The 22,503-nt window shown below is 36.9% G+C and overlaps 1 protein-coding gene across 2 annotated transcripts in view; it reads right to left on the minus strand.

The window, feature by feature from the left end:
* VPS8 (VPS8 subunit of CORVET complex) overlaps positions 1-22,503 on the minus strand; it is a 259,046-nt gene that overhangs the window by 223,981 nt on the left and 12,562 nt on the right. Inside the window, exons 2-8 of one of the 2 annotated variants that reach the window (XM_026454890.1) lie at positions 22,142-22,383; positions 20,677-20,745; positions 13,818-13,948; positions 11,702-11,795; positions 10,421-10,504; positions 8,373-8,405; positions 7,370-7,424 (exon numbers count right to left, since the gene is read on the minus strand). In XM_026454890.1, coding sequence (XP_026310675.1) covers positions 7,370-7,424; positions 8,373-8,405; positions 10,421-10,504; positions 11,702-11,795; positions 13,818-13,948; positions 20,677-20,745; positions 22,142-22,294 — 619 coding nt within the window. In that variant the 5' untranslated portion in view covers positions 22,295-22,383. The remainder of the gene's footprint in view (positions 1-7,369; positions 7,425-8,372; positions 8,406-10,420; positions 10,505-11,701; positions 11,796-13,817; positions 13,949-20,676; positions 20,746-22,141; positions 22,384-22,503) is intronic. The other variant, XM_026454891.1, reaches the window with a different exon arrangement.

Raw genomic sequence — 22,503 nt, forward strand, 5'->3', positions numbered from 1 at the left:
TCTGTGCTCATAAACAGACTTAAATAGTAATGCCTCCTTCCCAAAAAAGAGTTCTGAAACAATGAGTGTAACTACATAGCACACAGAAAATACTCGATTTTTTTCACTCATTTTGGATTTTAGCTTTCCAAGGTGAACATTGAAAAGGAATAAAACTCATAAATATACAAGGTCTGATGTATTTTAAAAGTTACTGTCTTTATTCACATCTAGAGTTTTACAACTACAGATATTTTTCAATACATCCTGACTGCTCTCCCCCTTACAATTTTTTCCACCCTTCCTTGATTTAATCCAAATTATAAAATTTCCCTTTATTCTATAATTTTCCTGACTCTAAATATAACATCACATTTTATTTTGCTCTTCCAAAACTACCTACTTAAAATAATGTTTTGCATGATCCTTATTTCATCGGAGCCACCCTGTATAGTTAGTGGATTTTCCACATCTTAATTTGCAAACTGTCATGATATGATGGTTGGGCAATAGTATTCCATATATACCTCTACTCTGGGTCACATGTATAGCTAACAGATGGACTGAAAGTAAGAGGACAAGGATAGAGTTGGTATGAAATTTCACACCCTGGAGTTTGGACCGCTTGCCTTCCAGGCACAGAGTGATGTCTAAGCAGCATACTACCAAGATCCTCTGTAGTCCCTGCTTTGAGATCCAAACTTCACAGAGTTCTGATTCACCAATACTTAAAGACTCTCACTACTACTTTCTAATTTAACAATGTTCATACTTTATATCAGACTATTTCAGGCACAGGAAGTATGAACAGGAGAACTGAGGATATGATAACAAAGAGAGTAAGGGTACCATGAAAAGGAAATAGAAAAGAGTGGCAATGGACGAAATGAGGGAAAGAAAAGGACATAACTTCTAAATTAAAAACCAAACATGACTGTGCTTTCCTGACTGCTGTTCCCACATACCATCAACTAGCTAAGACAGGGAAGTAAATTATCAATCTTAGCCATTCCTGAAATATGGATTAAATTTACAGCCCACAAATCTGTTAATGGAAACATTCTCAACTTTTTTCTTGATTTTTTACAATGTATTTGTTGTTTTTATAACGTCCCTTTAGAAGGTATCGTGACTATGAAACCAGATACCTGGATTTTAATTCCACCCCTACCCCACAGATAGTTACGAGCCTTACAACTACAGCATATCTTGGTAATTTTAGGAATGTTACTTAAATTCACTTAGCCTCCCTATCTTCATCTGTAAAATGTAGAAAACGCCCATTATCTCACTGTGTTGCTAAGAGGAATAAATGAGTAAAGTAAGATAATGCACCAAGGAACCAATTCAGTGTCCCCTGAATAGTATTAAGTGCTCATCACAAGCTAATTTATAGATTACATTCATATATACATTTAAAAAAAACAGCAGGGATGGTGAGAGACATGATGGACAGAGTAACAAATGTAATCTACTTTGACTCCATAAAGATATTTATCAAACTCTTATTACTATCTTCATACATTCTTTTTTTTTTTTTTTTTTTTTTTGAGACAGAGCTTCGCTCTTGTTGCCCAGGATGGAGTGCAATGGCACCATCTCAGCTCACAGCAACCTCCACCTCCCAGGTTCAAGCTATTCTCCTGCCTCAGCCTCCCAAGTAGCTGGGATTACAGGCATGCGTCAACACACCCAGCTAATTTTGTACTTTTAGTAGAGATGGGGTTTCTCCATGTTAGTCAGGCTGGTCTCGAACTCCCGATCTTAGGTGATCCGCCCACCTCAGCCTCCCAAACTGCTGGGATTACAGGCTTGAGCCACTGTGCCTGGCCACTCCTCTTCATACATTCTATCCTTATAGTACCATTTTAACAAACTTGCTGTTATATAATCTAGACTAAATTCAGAAAAGGTAGACTTTCTGTGGAAAGAAGAAAGCAGTTTTATTGAAGTTTTATTTATTTAGTTTCTCCTGCTAGAGTAACTAAACATTCTGTAGTCCAGAAACTTCTGGACAATTCTGGGAAATGATATTTGAGCAAAATAAACATAAAACCTCTTCAAAATACTTAAATTCCATGGATACATGTAAAGAACAAAATGACCTGTACAGAAGGTGAAAATGAGAGCTACTCCAGATTACTCTTGATTTCATGAATTTAGAAGGAAAAATTCTATTCTCCTCCTCCTCTCTGAAGTCTCCTTTGTCTACAGTTGAAAAAAGTTACTAAATTAACAGTATATCTAATTTCATTTCAAAGTCACATAAAGGTATATTTGATTAGTACTGTCAAATTTGTGTTTTAAAAAAATTGCAGGGTCTTAATAATGGTTACCCTGGCAAGAAATATGAAATGAGACTATCACCTTTCTTATAAACTTCACTGAGTCGACAAAGAGTTTTGCCTATGAAAAATTAGAAAATCATCAAATGGCACAAATGCAAGGAATTATTGTTTATGACAGTAATATAGCTTACCAATTTATTTAGATAACTTGAAGGCCAAATATCACAAACAGCACATCTATTTGGCATTGCCCTGAATTATATCTGTATCTTTTATTAGTATGTCTTTCAAAGTATACTTTGCTTAGAGTAGATCTCCTCAGCATATTCTGGACTTAAGAATAACATGCTGAATAGCAAAGAAAAGTCACAAATAATGTACCAAGTCTGTAATAGCCCTAAAATCTAAATTTGAACATACTTCAAGAATTTCTGTTAACTCTTTCCATATACCAAAATTAGCCCAATCCTCTATTTCTTTACCCTCAATTAGTTTTAATTAGTTCCTAAAGACTATCGAAGAAGGAAATACCTACATCCTAGCAGGAATCCAACTTAATTGTGTGTGTGGAACTCTGCCTTCATTGGCCAATATTCACTATTCTTTAATGCTACTCTTTTCTTATCCTTTTTTTTTTTTTGACAGTCTCACTCTGTCACCCAGGCTGGCACAATCTTGGCTCACTGCAGCCTCCGCCTCCTGTGTTCAAGCAATTCTACTGCCTCAGTCTCCCAAGTAGCTGGGATTACAGGCACGTGTTACCACACCTGGCTAATTTTTGTATTTTTAGTAGAGACAGGTTTCACTATGTTGGCCAGGCTGGTCTTGAACTCCTGACCTCAAATGATCCGCCCACCCTGGTCTCCCAAAGTGCTGGGATTACAAGTGTGAGCCACCACATCTGGCCTTTTCTTACCCTTTATTCACACTAAAATATTCTCTAGGACCAAGGGAGAAAAGATCTAATCAGGAAACATTTTTCATCAATGATCATAAAAAAACAGAAGCACTTTTACCTGACCTCCATCAAACCAACTCACAGAATTCAAGTTCTCCTTCCCTCTGTAAGGATTACTGACTGAAGCCAGGGCATACTGAATCCCCATGGCTAGTTAGGTATCTTCCAGAATGCTGATGCTTACTATGAGTCAGCTGTATTTATTCCCAAGCCTATTCATGCCACTATAACGTTACTGTACTTTAAAACTTAAAACAGTAAATAAACTAATGAAACAGAGTGAAAAAAGAAAGAGCTGTTGTTTCCATGAACATTAAATGGATGATTTAGAAAAACTTGGTAAAGATGAGTTTCTTTACAAAACTGTCACAAAATAAGGTGTTCATAATATAACAGGATTTTGCATGCAATGATTGATTCACAGGTGCTTAAGCTTTTACCTCATTTTTAAAACTTAAAATGGCAAATTTTGCATGACCCATTAATGATAAAGTTTATGACAAAAAAGATACTTCAGGACTCCAAGTGGCAAATACAAACTCAAAGAAAAAGTTTGGGACTGCATCAAAAGATCAAGGAAAACTGAAAATTTATGTATTTTCATTTAAAACATTGAAGGTATATGTATACTTATAGTTTTTCACAATTTCCCGCTTAACTAATTTTTCAATTAGCTGGTTTTTTTTCAATAAGCATTTCATAAGAGGACACTGACTATAATTGGTAGCATTCTTCCAACATTAAAAAGGCCAAAAGAAAAGAAACCATTCATGCAAACTAAAATTACTTACTATACCTTTTCCTTTTGAATCCATGAAGAAAAGATCAAGAGAGAGAAAGAAAAGCAAGAAATCAGTTCAAAAGTTCGAAGAAAAGGCAAGTAAAAAATTTCAAGAATATACGTGACAAGCTTTAGTTATCTGTGGGAATGATACTAAATGTGATTAAGTGATGTCTCTAGCATTTATGATTATGCTCAGCTATGGGTTATGGGGAAAAAAATCCATAATACTCTCATTATAGCAAAGTAAGTAAATCCATGTTTAAGTTAGATAACAACAAAAACAATTTCAAAAAGATAATCTACTGAAGTACACTAACAACCAAAAAAAAGAGGAAAACTAAGGGCCCTGGGATGGGGAAACATCTTTACTAAGATTTGAACTTTTGAGACTCTGTATAAGGTAAGTACCAATACATTTTTTTAAAAGCTGTATGTCTATAATTACTTAAGAAGAGGCAATAAACATCAGTCTTCAAGAAACTTACAATAGTTTCTATCTTAATGACCTGGGCCTCTGTTTCAAAGAGAAACATTTAGTACTTAAACAAGTATAGCTCTTCCTGTTACACTTTCTCCTATGATCAACACAGATGTTTAACAGAGATGAGATCTAACCCAGGCCTCTAGACACTTTATAGTATTATTACTCTGCCATTTGTTCCCAGGCTTTCAAGCATATTTTAATCCATTTGTTAAAACACATTGTCCAAACATCTGATTCCTATAAATAGTAATGAGTAAAATGTATTAGCCACACTATTAATACCCAAAGCACAACCAGAATATTATGATTCTTTCTCAAAATGTTCACTTTGACATACTTTCTTTCCATGAGACTGTAATGAAAGATTATTATTTTCTCATATCTACAGGAAAGCTGCTGGGTCTTAAAGAAAAAAAAAAAAAAAAAAAAATCAGGAACCAGGCCCAAGGAAATTAAAAAGACAGTATCAAAAGACAATGTTGTCTTTTCCTCTGCTGGTTTTTGTTTGTGAAGTATTCATTTTAATTTGTTTGCAGTAAGCTATACTTGAGTTTGATTATAAGCAGTCACATATTCTTACAACATTGACAAGAAAGGGATGTTAAAGCAGATAGAGGTGAGAAGTGAGTACTGGTAAGTGGGAACAAAAAAATCAACATGCAATCTGCTGACAAATATATGCATTATAATCTATTCTCCTTCACCTTAGTTCTTTTATTCTTTTCTTCTTATCTTAGAATTGGCCTCCTTTTCTCTCAGGATAGCAGAATTGCTTAGAATAGTGGAAATACACTTACATAGGATTCAGCATTCCTCAATGAACTTGGCTGAACTTGGCTCTGTGCATGTCACTTAACCTCTCTGGTCCTCAATAGCCTCAGAAGTAAAATAAGGGGACTGAACTAAACGACCTAAGATTCTTTCCCAAAATTCTATTTATCTAACATTAATTATGCCCCACAGGAAGACCACCATTCTGAACACCTAATAGGAGAGAAGGCTGATAGAACTTTTCTAGAGGGCCATTAGATAATACATATCAAAATTCTTAATGTTCATCTCCTAATCCAAGCAATTCCACTTTTAGGAATATCTGTCCTAAATAAGTAATCATGGACACAGAAATGTAGTAACAAAGACGTTCATCACAGTACTATATGTTTACAAACAACTTAAATGTCTTATAGTAGGAAATGAGTAAGTAAATTAGGAAGAATCCATTTAATAGAATACTATGTAGCCATTAAAAATGTTACAGACAAAATATATAACTTCATGGAAAGATACTCATTATCATGAAAAGCAGTTTACAAATTAACATGATCCCATTTGAGGATGTATAGATACATATACACAAGTACAGAAAAAAAAGACTAAAAGGTTACATATAAAAATGTTAGGGATTATTCCTGGATGGCAGGATTTGGTATATCTTCAACTTTTTGCTCATCTATATTTTCTACTATGAATATATGTCAACTATCTAGGTTTTAAGTCTTTTTCAACCAATTCTAAATTCCTTCAAGGGAATTATAATTTTGTTTCTACTCTTCTGGTCCCCAAATACTAAAACTCTATTATTTAAATCAATTACCTTTGAAAAGACTAGGTTTTACAATTACATTTTAAAAAGCTTTTGTCATAATACAAAATTCATAATAGTAAGTCAAATCATTCAAAACCAACAGAAAATAACTAGTTATCCACTTATACGGTAAATAAGGATGCAAGGCCCCACAGAAGTCAAATTGTGGTTCTGCTATTAAGAATTCTCAGGTAATCCATATAAAATAGTCTGTAGATTCCTTACTAAATACAGTGTCATCAAGTCTTTCATTTAAGGGAGATGAAACAACTTAATATCCAGAAGAGAACACTAAAAATGACCCCTCAAAAAAATCTAACAGGTTTTTATTTTTTATTTATTTATTTATTTTGAGACGGAGTCTCGCTCTGTTGCCCAGGCTGGAGCGCGGTGGCACAATCTCAGCTCACTGCAACCTCGGCCTCCTGGGTTCATACGATTCTCCTGCCTCAGCCTCCCGAGTAGCTGGGATTACAGGCATCCGCCACCACACCCAGTTAATATTTTTCAGTAGACACAGGGTTTCACCATGTTGGCCAGGCTGGTCTCGAACTCCTGACCTCAGATGATCCACCTGCCTCAGCCTCCCAAAGTGCTAGGATTACAAGCATGAGCCACTGTGCCTGGCCACAAAAATCTAATAGTTTTTAAATTTAAAAAGAACAAAATATTCTACTCATACACTGAATTCAAAAACAAAGAAGGTTTAATGAAACTATAGTCATTTAGTCTCAGGTAGAAAAAAATAAGAAAATACAACTATCTTCTACTATACAAATAAAACTAGTTCTCTTTCAACCAAGAAAGCAATGTGATTACAGGCCAAAAAAATTTCGGTTTACAGCAATTTACAATGGAAATTTTTTAAAAAGCTTATTGTCAGTGAGAGCTCCTGAAAATTACTGAGAAAGCCTGTTTTCCCGAAGATCTTTTAGAATACCCATTACTGGAACGTGATTCAGAATCAAAAATCCCCACCACCAACAACCGGAGGCAGACAAGATGATAACCCAAGGTTCCCCTCAACTTTATTCTTTGTGTCTAGGTTTGCAGAGAGATCAATAGATATGACAGCTTATAAATTCATGAAGAAGAAAACAAACTTGCAATAAGCAGCAAAACAAAGCTGTGAGTCAAATAATTTTTAGCTATAAAAATATTGACTGCTACTTTTCAAGTTTTTCTGGTTTTGTTCAAGAAAATCAAGTACACTATATAAACTGTGATTAAAGGACATTATAAAACCCAAAAGGACAATATTTAAAAGCAGGAAAGCACTTAAAAAATTTACCAAATATTAAAGCCAATCCATGAGATGTACCCACTGCTATCAGACTGGACACTGCCTGAAAACAAAAGGGAAGATTACATTTTAAGATACTACATTAAGAATCTTGAAATAATCAGAGTTGAATTTGTTGGCCTTCCTTCCTCTAGGCACCAGATGACATACAAACTATTGTAAATAAGAAGAATTTCATCCAGGAGGCAAAACGGGAAATGAAACTCAGGACATTTTCTTTCTGAGAATCCCTCTAAATTTACTCTAGGAGTAACACTATCAAAATATCATATGTTCAACATTATAGGCAATAACATGCCACTTAGCTTCCTCTAAAGCAACTTTCAAATAAAAAATGAGAGGTCCAGGCAAAGTAAGAGGCACTTATGCTACCCAACCAAGAGCTTCCTACAAGGCGTGGGGAAGAGATGAGAACACAATTCTCTAGTTTATCCACAGGAGCCTAAAGGCATCCAAAGTGTTGAAAACTCACCCACTTCCTTACCAAAGACTGACTGAAAGGAAAGCAAAAAAGGCACTGGAGGAAGACAAGAAGAGAGAGAACCAGTATGTTTTCAATATCCCCAAGTTCTCTACAATACTGCAGCAGAGTTCTATTTGGCAAGCCTGGCAACGGAATCCAGAGCTGTTAAATATGCTATTTACCACAAAGTGATCCTATCAAATGATGCTTTCCACTCTTTATGGAAGGGGAGCCAAATCACAGAAGAAGTAAATTTACTTGGGCAGGGTGGTACCACAAATAAATAAACCTGGAGAAGGCTAATATTACTCCATTATCTGCTTCTCAAACAAAACCCTAAAAAGTAAAAAATTAGGAAAAAAGAAAGCACTCAACATGGACAAATGTTAAACCTGATTACTGGTAGTAAAATGACTTATGAATTTATTACCATAATAACTTATGTAATATTTTGAACAATGTAATAATAAATCTAAGAAAACCCAATCAAATAAAAAGCTTACCTTTAAAAAGTTCAAGTATACTTACAATTGCTGTAGGCAAGCCAGCATCTACTTTGTCCTAAATGAAATTTTAAAGAAAGTATTTGAAAAATATTCTCATTTTTAAAACAGAAAATGGTATAAGGCTCTTGCTTTACATACACTTTGGTCCAAATCAATTTAGATTAGAGGTGGAAACTTTATTTTTGCCCCCATCTAAGAGAAATTACAAAAGCTATATATATCAACAAAATACAAAGGGCATGAAAGAGGATTGCTTTATTTTACTAAGCATATAAGTGCCTTTGCTAAGTAAGATGCCTCAGGGAGGGTACTGATTATAACGGAAATGCAAAGGAAAAAGAGGAAAGATGTTCCATTTTCTGTACTTGAATAAACTATAAGTACTAAGGGGTCAAAACAGTAGGAGTACATAAAGATTTGAGAAAAGTAAACATGCTAAAGATGTTTCTACTACTAAGTAGGACTTTCCTATCTAGCAATTACCCAATAACCTCTAAATAAACCCCAACAGGGTATATTAAGTCAGTTCTCAAGCATAAGAAATTAAAACATAAAGAAGTGCTAGTCCCACCTCCCTACTGGTAACTACATGGCATTCGAAAAGTCACATAACTTTTCTGAATATTAGTCTCCTCATCTGTTCAAAGAAATAGCAAATACTGCCCTATTTACCTCAGTGAGCTGTCCTGAGGATCAAATTAAATGTGAAGAATCAAATAAATACGGAAGAGTATCAATTCTATGCTTACATAGCTTTAAATAACCCTAAGAGTTTGTAGTGATACAGTACAGTAGTAGCAAAGAGCTTGCATATAGCAGCATCTATCCAACTTTGAGTGTATATATATATCTGTGTGTCAAACATGCCTAACATAATGCTCGACAACTAAGAAGCATGTAATACATAGTTGATAAATGATTGATTTGCATCTAGACAGGGAAAAAGAGAAATGGGACAGCAGATAAAGGTCATAAACTCTAGTAAGACCTCACTTAAGGTTGTTAGTAAGTTCTTGAAAACTGTGACTTTAAGCAAAACAACTTAAACCAATTGTTTTTTCTTCATTAACATTATAACAAAATGACATTGAACAAAATGATGTTATTCGAAGGCCTATTCTATATTCAAAATAGAGCCTGAATAATGAAATCAAAAGTCGCCTGACTTCAAAAGCTAAAAAAACACAGATATTTGGAATCATTGTAGAGATTACAGAATTTTAGTACTGGTGTTGCAGTATCTAAGGGTAGTTCTCAAAAGCCAAAATGCATGAGAATCACCTGGGATACCTGTATGCCCGGGATTCTATAGGTCTGGGGTGAGCCCCAGGAATCTGCAATTTAATCAGTACCCTAGGAGATTGTTATACAGCGGACACATTTTGAAAAAAACACTACACTAAGCTATCTCTAGTATTTTAAAGTTGATCATAAAAATAATAAAGATCCTAAAAAAAAAAAAAAGAGTTACTTTGAATTATTTTAAAGTATAGTCACATGTCATACAACTTTGAAAAGGATCCCAAATTAAAAAACGAGCTTCACAACTGCAAAAATTTCATCTCTCCTAAAGAGTTTTCCATGCATGAACCCCAAAACTGTGATCAAGGCCCAAAGCAGCCCTAATAACATCACTAACCACATGGCTGAAGGCGCTATTGAGCAATTATTCAGGGAGAAATATCCAAAAATATAACTAGCTTTACATGTTAATAAACCAACCATCACAGGAAAGCATGCAATTTAAATTGAGCTGGTAATCCAAAAATAGGAAGGCACCATATGATGACTATCACAGGAAAGGCAGTTTTCATTTTAACATACCAAAGGAGCTCAGCCATAGCAATGAAATAAAAACAGAATGCAAACACTCTGGGATTTATTAGAATTTCCCCTCCTCTTCAAGGGGAAGGAGAAACCCTTTTAAATAACAGATTTATCTAATCATTGTTCAGAGTCTGAGTTTTAGCTCAGTCTCCAATATTCAAAATATTTTTAAAACTGCACAGGTGGGTCAAATGACTGTTCTGGTTCATCTTGATTTTGAAAGGAATGAATTTCATCACCTACATAAGGATTAAATTCAGAAAACGTCATGGAAATGTAATCCTCAACAGGTGGTTCCCATTCTAGCAAATATGAGTTACTCTCCACCTAAAAGAGGAAAAACGAATTGCCCAGGTTTCCTCCATTGCTTGTTGAGCATCTCGCTATTTAAATTTACTTCATGATATATGAGCTAGGTCAGGATACACCAATTGTTATAGTAAACACTTTTTTTTTTTTTTTGGTATTTGCACTAAGGGCTTTTTCTGATAAATCTGAAAATTGAAATGCAATTGTGGTATCTTGTAATTCTGTATCAATCTCTTACCCTCGTGAAAAATCCAAACTTTTATTTCTTGTCCAACTTGGATATGCCAAATGCCGATTAAATGCCCCAAAAAGAACATAAAAACACATCAAACTTCCTGGAGTATAAATCTGTCATTATCATTATACACAGAATCTATACATTGTATTCAGAAAACCAAAACTGAAAGACTACATAAAACTACGGGCTTTGAGGTCAAAAGAAAAGTCTGATAGTGTCAAACGAAAAGTCTGCCATCTATGGACCATTAAATACTGTTTACGTTAACCCAGTGCTCTACATAATTTCCAAAAAAAGGCCATAAATATTCTGTTCCAGCGATTTCACACATTGGCCACATTCACCAGTGCCACCTCCAGTTCACAACAGAGGCACTACACTTGAAGCCAGAAACCCCAGTTTTGAATAAATGCCTTGCTACCTCCTAACAGAATGATCTAAGACAAGTTACTATTACCTTTCTGGGCCTATCTTCTCATTTGTAAAATAGAATACAGCTTTACCTACTTTCCAAGTTGTAAGAATAAAAGAAATAAGGGGCATGAAAATACTTTTGTGAATTATAAAAAAATCATTCAAGTTGTAAAAGATTCTGATCAATCATTTCTCCATATGAAAAGAGTAAAAAAAAAAAAAAACAAGCACACAATCTCAACAAATACACAAGATGGCAACTAAACTGAAAAGGAATTTAAAGAAAAGGCAGATATAGTATTTATTTTTGGCTTGCTGCCGTATTTCATTTAGGCATAGCCTAGACTCTGAGCAGAACTTTATTTTCATGGCTGCACTAATTTCTATGTCAAGATGTGTAGCCATGTCTTATGAGTCAAAAATCACACAAAAACCATGAAAGCCAGATTCTATTTTTCTTAAGCCTCGGGCCAAGAGACGTGCTGTATTTTGTTTTATGCTCATTCCTACTTTATTATGCCATTGCAGGTTACAAAGTTGAGGGAAAAAAACAAAATACTTACAGCTGCAGACACTATCTGGGCAGAAATTCCCTTCAAAAGTGAATGGCGCATAACTGATCCATGGAGTGAAAAAGAATCAGGTAATTTCTTCTTCCTAAAAATAAAAAAAAACATTTAAAAACAGACAAAAAAAGTGAAAAGGCGAGGTCCCAATGCTTTGAAAGAAAACACACACGCACAAAAAGCAGAAGACAACATTGTATGTTATTTGTTAGATCTGTTTTTAAAAGATGTATGAAGTATCTAACAATCCCACCTTAAAACGCCTTGAACCTCAAAGAAGCACAAGCAGGAAAATGAATCAAATCACCATTCCTTTCTCAAGATTCAAACTGCTCCATGCCCACCTTAGGAAATGCGACAGTAGATTCTCATGTTCTCCAGAAGCCTGACTACAGAGCACTCCTCCAGCCTGCAAGTCTACATCACCCTACTGCCTTCTTACCCTTGCTCACCTTTCCTGCGCTGCTGCTCCTCCTATGACCATCCTCTCATTCTTCAACCACCTCCTCAAATCCCCCCTCTACTCATCTTCATATAAAAAGCAACTTTTAAACTTTTACCCAACATTACTGAGCACCTACTCTGTATGACTAGAAGTATGCTCTGGGAATACAAAAATAAGAAAGTCACAGTTACTACTGTCAAGGATCTCACAGCTTAGAGAGGCTGAGAAGTAACTCTAAAGAATAAATGTTACACTAGAAATATGAATTAAGTGCCATATAAATGCAAATGAAGAACAGTTTAATTCTGTTTATCTGGGGGACATTAGGGATAGCTATAGAAAAGAGAAGATGACTAATTTGACCTTAATGGATGACTAGGAGTTTGTCAGGCAAAAAGCATGGGCAGAAATATGAAGATGTAAAGGTGTGCAGTGTGTCTGGGGTATACACACACAAAAGGTATGGATTAGGAGGGCTGAAGTACGAGTGCTTAGAGATTAGGTGAAAACAGTAAGCATGGCCCAGACTGAGGCCATGCAGAGGAGTTCTAACTTAATCTTGTAGGTGACAAGGTGACACCATATCTTTTTATTTATTTATTTATTTATTTACTCAGAGATGGAGTCTCCCTCTGTCACCCAGGATGAAGTGCAGTGGCGCGATCCTGGCTCACTGCAAGCTCTGCCTCCCAGATTCATGCCATTCTCCTATCTCAGCTTCCCGCCGAGTAGCTGGGACTACAGGCGCCCGCCCCAACGCCCAGCTAATTTTTTGAATTTTTAGTAGAGACAGGGTTTCACCGTACTAGCCAGGATGGTCTTGATCTCCTGACCTCGTGATCCGCCTGCCTCAGCCTCTCAAAGTGCTGGGATTACAGGCGTGAGAGACCACACCCAGCCAATGACACTGTATCTTTTAAGCAGGTAGTAACCAGATCATCAAAAACATTTAAGTTATCTATTTGAAGGACACACTGCCGAACAGGTTAACATAACGTCCTGTTCAGCAACGTCCCCTATCCCATAAGAGATAACCTAAAGAAAAGAGCACTGGCACAGGCAAAATTGAAGATGAAAAACAGATCACTTTATCAATATTAAAGTTACACATGAATTCAATAATGTATTTATGATTCCTCCACTTCTCTTTCCTTTTCATATTCTCTCCAAGAACTTGGAAGGTGAAAAGCAGCCCAAATTTAAGTTATTTAGGTTTAGAAGTCCTTTTCCTGAATTTTTAATCATCTTTGTGATTCTCTGAACCCACTCCAAGAGAATGCAGGAAGGCCGATCTTAGAGAATGCAGATGACAGGGAGGTGCAGGAAGGTGCGCAGAACAGAAGGGTAGTGAACCAAGCTGCATGTTTCCACCACGGACACTGTGCCAGGTTTAATTTGTACTTCCTCCAAGGGCTCTCCTGCTTCCGGGAGTCCCTGGCTATCATTATGGCTTCCTATCGAGAGTCCAGACAGTGGTCATAGCACCTACCCTTTTACCTTCTTCCTTAATGGTGCTAAAATCTTCAAGATATTATATCCCTTCTACTCCCTATGCAAGGCTTCAACAGACCATATTGTACTTTAAAAAGTACAATAGAGTACAATATTTACATTTGAAACAATTAAATACTTCAACTGTAAGCAAGTATGATTCACATGAATACCTACCTTTTTAAGTTGGTCCTGTCACCACTATCTGAGCTTGCCACAGATGAAGTATCATAGGAGTGAGAATCAATAGTATCAATGTTTAACAATGTAGGATCCTCAAGAACAAAAGACTCATCTTCATCATCAGTCTAAATTGGAAGAAGATAAATCAATACATTCAAAATCCAAATACTCTATGAAATAAGACAGGTATTAATGGGTTTCTCCAGAGCACACAAGTGCTTATTTCTGCCTTTCACCTCCATTCCATGCATTCTTATTGACCAGAAAGGCACCATATAGAATAATTAGTATTAAATTCTAGATAGCTATTTCTTTCTACAAAGAAGTCACCCCAAAAACTTCCTTCTTGTAGCAGGAAGAAGCAGAAGCCGTTATGCAGACTACTGTTAGCTATAGAATATTTCTTAAAAATCAAGGTTTTACAGATCATTTAGCAGTTAACTAACAGCCAATGGCTCATTTGAAGAAAACAAACACCATCTGACTATAGTCTACTATAAAAAAATATGACAAGGAGACAGCAGAAAGGCATTCTGGGTAGGAAACAGTGCAGAAAGACACAGTGATTTCACAATACAGATTTTGTCCATGGGAAAAGTAGTAGTCCAAAATGTCTGGAGGATATAAGCAGAAGCTGGAGATGACCCTAGAAAGATAAGCTGGTACCCAAACCATAAAAAGCCTTATATTCCATTACGCTAGATGGCAGCAGGACCCATGTCTGTCTTGTTCATCATTGTACCTCTAGTGCCTAGTATAATGCCTGACACATAACCAGTACTCATTTAATGAGTATTCAATATACTATATATAGCAGGCAGTGGGAAGGCAACTGACATTTTTAAGAAGTGGAAAGACATGATGGGAACCATGTCTTAGAAAGATAAGTGGGGCAGTATGAAGAATGGATGAGGGGAAACAAGAAGACTTTCAGGACCAGTAAGAGAGCCACTGCACTATCAAGGAGAAACAGGAGATCCCAACCTAAGAAGCTGCAGAAGAGGTCAACAGAGGGAATGATGAAACACATTACTGAGAAAAAAAATCAAACGTCTCTGTTTACCATTGAAATGGGGGACTGAGTAGGGGTACGGATGGGAGGAGAGGCAAGGGAGAAGTCAAAGAAGAGTACAAGGTTTCCAGCTTCTACAACTAGGCAAAGGGTGATTCTACTCACTGAAACTAGAAAGCAGACAAATGGCAGATAAAGCAGGATGAGGTACTTCGCTTTGCACAAGTTGATTCTGGGTGACAAATATCAGAGAATGATGTCTCACCGTCTCTTTCAGCTGCACTACCTTCTGCCTTACCATTTGCAATCAATGTGCTTGAGAGATTAATGTCTACTCACTACCTCGACTCCACTCATTACAAGCTCCTACCAATCTTGCTGATGTTACTAGCCAAATCTACGGGTCTGCTTTCTGTTAGCGTGTTCTTGTCCTCCAGGCATCATTTAACCCTGTTGACCATTCCCTGTCACCCAGGCCAGTATGCAGCAGTACAATCACAGCTCACTGGGGCCTCAAATTCCTGGACTCAAGCAATCCTCCACTCCAGCCTCCAAGTAGCTGGGACTACAGGTGCATGCCACCATGCCTGGCTCATTCCCTACATCTTGAAACTTTCTTTTCCTTTGGTTTTCGGTACATCTCACCTTCCTGGTTCTCCACTAATTTATGTGTCCTCCTATTAGTCACATGCTAACTTCTTCTCAGCACAACCTTTAAATACGATTGTCCCTCAGGATTATACTCTAAGCTCTCTTCTTCTCTTCCTACTTCACGTACTTCCTATTTGAGTAAGCTCACCCATATCTATAGCTTTAAGAACCATGTTATCTAATGACTCCAAAATCTGTGTCTTTAGCATCAACATTTCTCAAGGTTTTGGTCCAAATTTATAACTGCTTTCCAGATATCTCTACACATAGGTCTTCTAAGAACAGGGTTAGGACTGGCAATAAGACACTATGTTGCTCGAGTGCTGTAAAGATTGGAACAATTGCTGTAGGAAAAGGGAAGGAAATAATTCAGAAATAAGTACGGCAGCATCAAGATCTTAAACAAGAGAGTCAATCAAAATGTTATTTGATTTTCTTAAAAAGTCTGGGGACATAATTAAAGAAAATGGATCAGATGAATCAAGCCAGGCTTACAAGATAAGTGAAAGAAAAAGTGAAGGGAGAAAAAGAAGTGAAGATGTCAAGACTGAATTTAAAACTACTGCTGCACAGCAAAAGTATCAATTATCCCCAAACTGATGTGAAAAAAACTGCACAATTGGCCGGGCGCGGTGGCTCAAGCCTGTAATCCCAGCACTTTGGGAGGCCGAGGCGGGCGGATCACGAGGTCAGAAGATCGAGACCATCCTGGCTAACACGGTGAAACCCCGTCTCTACTAAAAAATACAAAAAACTAGCCGGGCAAGGTGGCGGGCGCCTGTAGTCCCAGCTACTCGGGAGGCTGAGGCAGGAGAGTGGTGTAAACCCGGGAGGCGGAGCTTGCAGTGAGCTGAGATCGCGCCACTGCACTCCAGCCTGGGTGACAGAGCGAGACTCCGTCTCAAAAAAAAAAAAAAAAGAAAAAGAAAAAGAAAAAAACTGCACAATCCTTTCAAATTTCAGCTGATTTGTGTGAGTGTGTATGTGTGTGTGTGTGTGTGTGTGTGAACTGATAAACTAATTCTAAAACTTACATGAAAATGCAAAAAAAAAAAAAAAAAGGCAATCTTGAATAACGTCAAAGCTGGAAGATTTTAAACTACCAGATACCAAGACCTATTACAAAGTTTCAATCACTAGAATGTGAGATTGAGGCAAGTATGGACACACCAATGGACTCAGATCCACACGTATTTATATATCCACCTGATTTATAACAAAAGTGACACCAGACGAGAATACTCTTTTTAGTACATGGTGCTGGCTCATAGCTCACACTATCACGCCCAAAAAAAATTCCAGATGAATTACAGATCTACATATGAGAGGAACAATGAAAATGTTAGAACAAAATAGGGTAACATCATCATAACCTTGGAATTGGAAAAACTTTCTTAAATAGGACAGACACACGCACACAAATGGAAATTTTTAATAAGCTGAACTATATGAAGAACTTGTGCTCCTCAAAAGAAATGATTAATAGAGTGAAAAGGTAATGTACAGAAAGAAGATGCAATATGTATATCAAATAAAGGGCTTGTATTAGCATACATAAAGAACTCCTATAAATCACTTAAAAAATAAAACAACAGAAGTGGGCTAATTATATGAAAAAGCAGTTCGCAAAAGAGGTATCTAAACATATGTCAAAGTACCCAATTTCATTAGTCTTTAGGGAAATTCAAATTAAAATCATGATGTGATAGCACTACACATCTGTTAAGAATGAAAGTGAAAAAGACAGAAAAATTCAAAAGTTTACAAGGATATAGTAATCAGAAATCTCATATACTGTTGCTGGAAGTGTATATCAAACCACCACTTTGAAAAACTGTGCCAATATATACTAAAGCTGAATATAACTATACCTGATGACCCACTAATTCCACCCCTAGGTATATGCCCAACAGAAATGTGTATAAAGTTGGGAACAGTGGTTCATGCCTGTAATCCCAGCACTTTGGGGGGCCAAGGCAGGCAGATCACCTGAGGTCAGCAGTTCGAGACCAGCCTAGCCAACATAGCAAAACCCCGTTCTCTAATAAAAATACAAAAAACTTTGTCACGTGTGGTGGCACATGCTGCTAATCCCAGCTACTCGGGAGGCTGAGGCACGAGAATCACTTGAACCCAGGAAGAGGAGGTTGCAGTGAGCCCTGATCATACCACTGCACTCCAGCCTGGGTGACAGAGTGAGACTCTGTCTCAAAAAACAAACAAAATGAAAACAGACAAAACCCAGAAATGTGTGTAAGTATGTATATGCCAAAACACACGAATAGGAAAATTTACAGCAGCACTCTTCATAGTAGCCAGAAATTAGAAACTACACAAATACATATCAACAGTAGAATGAATAAAGGTATATTCACAAAGAATTTTACACAGCAATGTGAACAAATCTAAAAACATAATATAAAGGGAAAGAAGTCAGAAACAGAAGACTACATACTATATAATTCCATTTATATAAAGTTCAAAGCAGGCAAAGTAATCAATGCTGGTAGAAGTTAGTGTGGTAATTACTCTGGGTTTGGGAACTAAAGGGACACAAGATGAGTTTCTGGGGTACTAGTAATGTTCTGTTGCTTTATCTGGATTCTGGTTACACAGGTTGTTCAGTTTGTTAACATTCACCACAGTGTACACTTACGATTTGTGCACCTTCCTCTATGTATGATATACTTCAATGAAAAGTTCAAAAGAAATTTCTGGCTGCACAATCCAATAGCAGGATTGAAGTAAACCCAGGACTATTATCAGAGACTGGGAGATTAGAAAGGGTCAAAAGACTTGGTCTTAATGAGGCCAAAACACAGGTTCAATGGAAGGGAATAGGGGAAAAAGGTGATAGTTAGAGAATGGAATTTCAAAATTTAAAATCTCAGAAGAATAGTTTCGAAGGACGGCAATATCTAGTAACATTATTTCACGCCCTAAATTCTGAGATCTAGGATGTCTCAGTAATCTCTACATTTCTACTTTAAAAAGTATTGGCCAGGTATGGTGGCTCATGCCTGTAATCCCAGAACTTTGGGAGGCTGAGGCAGGCAGATCACCTGAGGTCAGGAGTTTGAGACCAGCCTGGCCAACATGATGGTGAAACCCTGTCTCTACTAAAAATACAAAAATTAGCTGGGCGTGGTGGCAGGTGCCTGTAATCCCAGCTACTTGGGAGGCTGAGGCACGAGAATCGCTTGAGCCTGGGAGGTGGAGGTTGCAGTGAGCCAAGATCGTGCGACTGCACTCCAGCCTGGGTGACAGAGCAAGACCCCATCTCAAAAAAACAAAAATGAAAAAAACAAAAAAAAACTTGGATGTCCATTTCTTCCCAGTCTCAAGGTTGATATTAATGAACATTATAGAATATATGCATCCACATATCCTGAGAAAAGGGCTTATCTACATTTTCTACTTCAGCCCTTTTCATTTTCTCTTCAGTCATTTTCTTTAGTACTCCCCACAGCCCCCTTATAGTCTTCATAATGGTCTACAATTTGAACTACGTTTTCTTCCACTTACAACTTGCCTGGTTCCCTGGAGGTGTAAAGTCTGGCCACTTCCCAGCCTCATTTCCCTCTCAAGCACAGAGATAGTCATATTGCACTTTATAACCCCAACATCTAACACCATGACCCAAATACACTAAGCACTCAAACTACTATTGAGGATGATAACAGTGTTATCTTCTTAGTAAACCACTAATGACTATACTCACTGTTACTCATAGATAAGAAAGTTATTGTGCAAGAACAGTTTTCCTTCATTATGAACTACAGCTCATTCATATGAGCATTATTTTCTTTGCTGATATTATATAATGATGTACAAACAAGGCCTTATACACAGTTCTCTAAGATTATTTTTATTTTACACTTAATAAGATAATTGAAATGAGGATGCAATTAAGGCCATTTTAACAAAACTGACTAAAATTAATCTTCTCACCTCTAAATGAAAGATTTCCTCTATATTAGAAAGTAAATAAAGGACATTTCACTGTAACAGAATATTCTTTCATGGACCAAAGCCTTCTTTGTCAAAACTAAAAATGCCTAAGTCTTCACACAGAACATATAGAACACTTCTGAAGTTAAAACACATTCAAAGTTAAAATACATTCAAAGTAACAGCAACATCAAACTGATATAAAACATAGAAATAAAAGCCATACGAGAAAAATAAAAGATACAATTGACAGAGAAAGTAGTTTGTATCCTATAAAGTGTTGCCTATAACCCTAATAGGATAGACAGAGGCCCAACTCACTCGGAGCTTTGGTATACGTGGGCATTTCTGTCGGAGAACTTTTGGGTCCTTATCTTTTGGAAAACAGAACTGCGGATTTGAAATAGATTTATACATTGTAAGGTCTTTCTCAAATTAGAAGCTAAAACCTCCAAGGGAAGTCCCAAGCAAGGTTTTAAAAGATGAAGAAGACTGAGTTGAAGGGTTGTCAGCAGATGTAGGGTACATAAAACAGGTGTGCTTCACCAACCATGGACTCTCACAGGGCCCCTTTAGAAAGCCTTTGATCTCCCAATTCAGAAAAGAATAACATCATTTCAAAACTCTGAAAAACTTTTCAATAGAAATGGCATTCATAAGATAAACTATAAAAGATTAGTTTTCTTCATGTAGAAGAGTGATGAAGCTTATTATAAGGTTGCAAGATGTTCTTTAGTGTCAGAGGACAAGCTATTTGAATATCAGTGATAGAGAAAACTTAACCATTAGCAACACATAATACAAACCTCAAAAGTGACATAAATTTTGCATCTCGATTCACTTAATAAAATATATTTTAAAGTCTGCCAAGTATTAGGCATTGTTCTGAGCACAGAGACTAAAGATGAACAAGAGATGGTTTATGCCCTTGAGAAGCTCACAATCTAGACTACTGCTGTCCAAGAGAACTTCCTGTGATGATGGAAATACTCTTTATCTATGCTGTCCCCTAGCCACATAGTAGCCGCTAGCCACACGTGACTATTGAGCACTTGAAATGTGCCTTGTACAGCCAAGGAATTGAATTTTTATTTGATTATAATTAATTTAATTTTAAACTGACACATATGACTAGTGGCTACCCTACTGGATAGTGCGCATCTAGGTGCATTTATAACTAATCCAAAAAGTATTAAGATTAATGCCACGAAATGACAGTAATCACTAATATTCACTTACCTCATTTAGTATGCTTTCCAGTGTTGGAGGAGTATCAACTTGAGGAATATCAAACTCCTTGTCATCAATCTAAACAAAGAAAAAAAATAATGCTCACAAAATGATGCCTTTCCCCTTATAACTGTGAGGGGTTTCAGTTTATTAAAATCACCATCAATTAAAAGATAAACTTACCACCAAAATGATCAACTCAAAAATCCATGGTAATAATCAAGGCAAGACTACAGAGTGATTTCCTTTCCTGTCTACACATTCAGTTACTATCAAGGACATACATGCACTAACTGCACTATCCTGACAGCCCTTTCCAGAACGCGTTTTTTCTTGAGACAGAGTCTCGCTGTGATGCCCAGGGGAGTGCAATGGTATGATCTTAGCTCACTGCAACCTCCGTCTCCCAGGTTCAAGCAATTCTCCTGCCTCAGCCTCCTGAGGAGCTGGGATTACAGGCATGCACCACTACACCCGGCTAATTTTTTTTGTACTTTTAGTAGAGGTGGGGTTTCACCATAAGGCCAGGCTGGTCTTGAACTCCTGACCTTAAGTGATCCGCCCATCTCGGCCTCACAAAGTGCTGGAATTACAGGCATAAGCCACCACGCCCAGCCTACTTTCCAGAAAACTTCTGTTGAAAGACTTCGGCATCTGCTTTCTTAAACATGACAAAACAACATCTAAGAAAACCCCTAATTTTCTAAGTTTAGACATAAGTCATAAGCAATAAGCAAAAGTCTCACATCATATTTCTTAGTTATTTCATAAATTATGGTGAGAGATAACTAGGTCAAGCAACTTGTCATTAAATATCCTCATACTCACAGAAACCCATTAACATAATATTAAATCAAAGGGAGAAAAAAATGCTGTGCAAGATAAGGGACCTACCACTGGCTCTGTGACTTTGAGAAGTCATTTACATAGCTGTATGCTGGTGTCTTCATCTATACAACGGATTATCAGAGTGTTGTGAGAGTTCTGAAGCTCAAATGACAACATGAATCAAATTGTTTCATAAACTGTAATGGACTATACAAATGAAGAGTAATGTCATCTCATAAAACTACACACATGGGAGGTCAAGAAGGGAGAAGTGCTTGAGTTCAGGAGTTTGAGACAAGCCTGGGCAACATGGCAAGACCCTCTCTACAAAAAAAGTAAAAGTTAGGTGGGCGTGGTGGCACACACCTGTGGTCCCAGCTACTTGGGAGGCTGAGGCGGGAGGATCACTTAAGCCCAGGAGGTTGAAGCTTCAGTGAGCCATGTCTGCACCACTGTACTCCAACCTGGACAACAGAGTGAGACCCTGTATCCAAAAAACAAAAAAAAAAAGCAAAAAACAAAAAAACTATACACAGACTCCTATTAACCCATGCAAAAAAGACAGACTTAGAGTCTCTGGGTCACAAAGCATACTCTAACCAACACTGGTTAAACATTATCACTTGACAAAAGTTGAAATTTTTACCAGATCATTTTTGAACTCCAGTTCCTTGTCCAGATCTATGTAAGAGAATTTTGAAAGTGAAGCTTCTAGATTGAAGGACTTATTCAGCTCGTCTTCGCTCGTCTTGGCACAGAGGCTCTGTTCCACATTTTCATGGTCTGGTTCATTTTCCATATTTACTTCTAATAACAGTATTCAGTCCATCAAAGCAAGTGTTCTTTTGTTTGTTTGGCCTTAGCTCACAAAGACCTGAATGATTATCTCTTTTCAAAAAAAGAAAAAAAAAAGTGAAATTTAGATTTCCTCCTTGTCAATTAGACATTCCAAAGATTTACTTGGTCAGATTTCACCTAATCATCTGATTGCAGGCAAACTGAAATTAA

The sequence above is a fragment of the Piliocolobus tephrosceles genome, chromosome 2 (genome assembly GCF_002776525.5).
Source record: "Piliocolobus tephrosceles isolate RC106 chromosome 2, ASM277652v3, whole genome shotgun sequence".
Lineage (NCBI taxonomy): Eukaryota > Metazoa > Chordata > Mammalia > Primates > Cercopithecidae > Piliocolobus > Piliocolobus tephrosceles.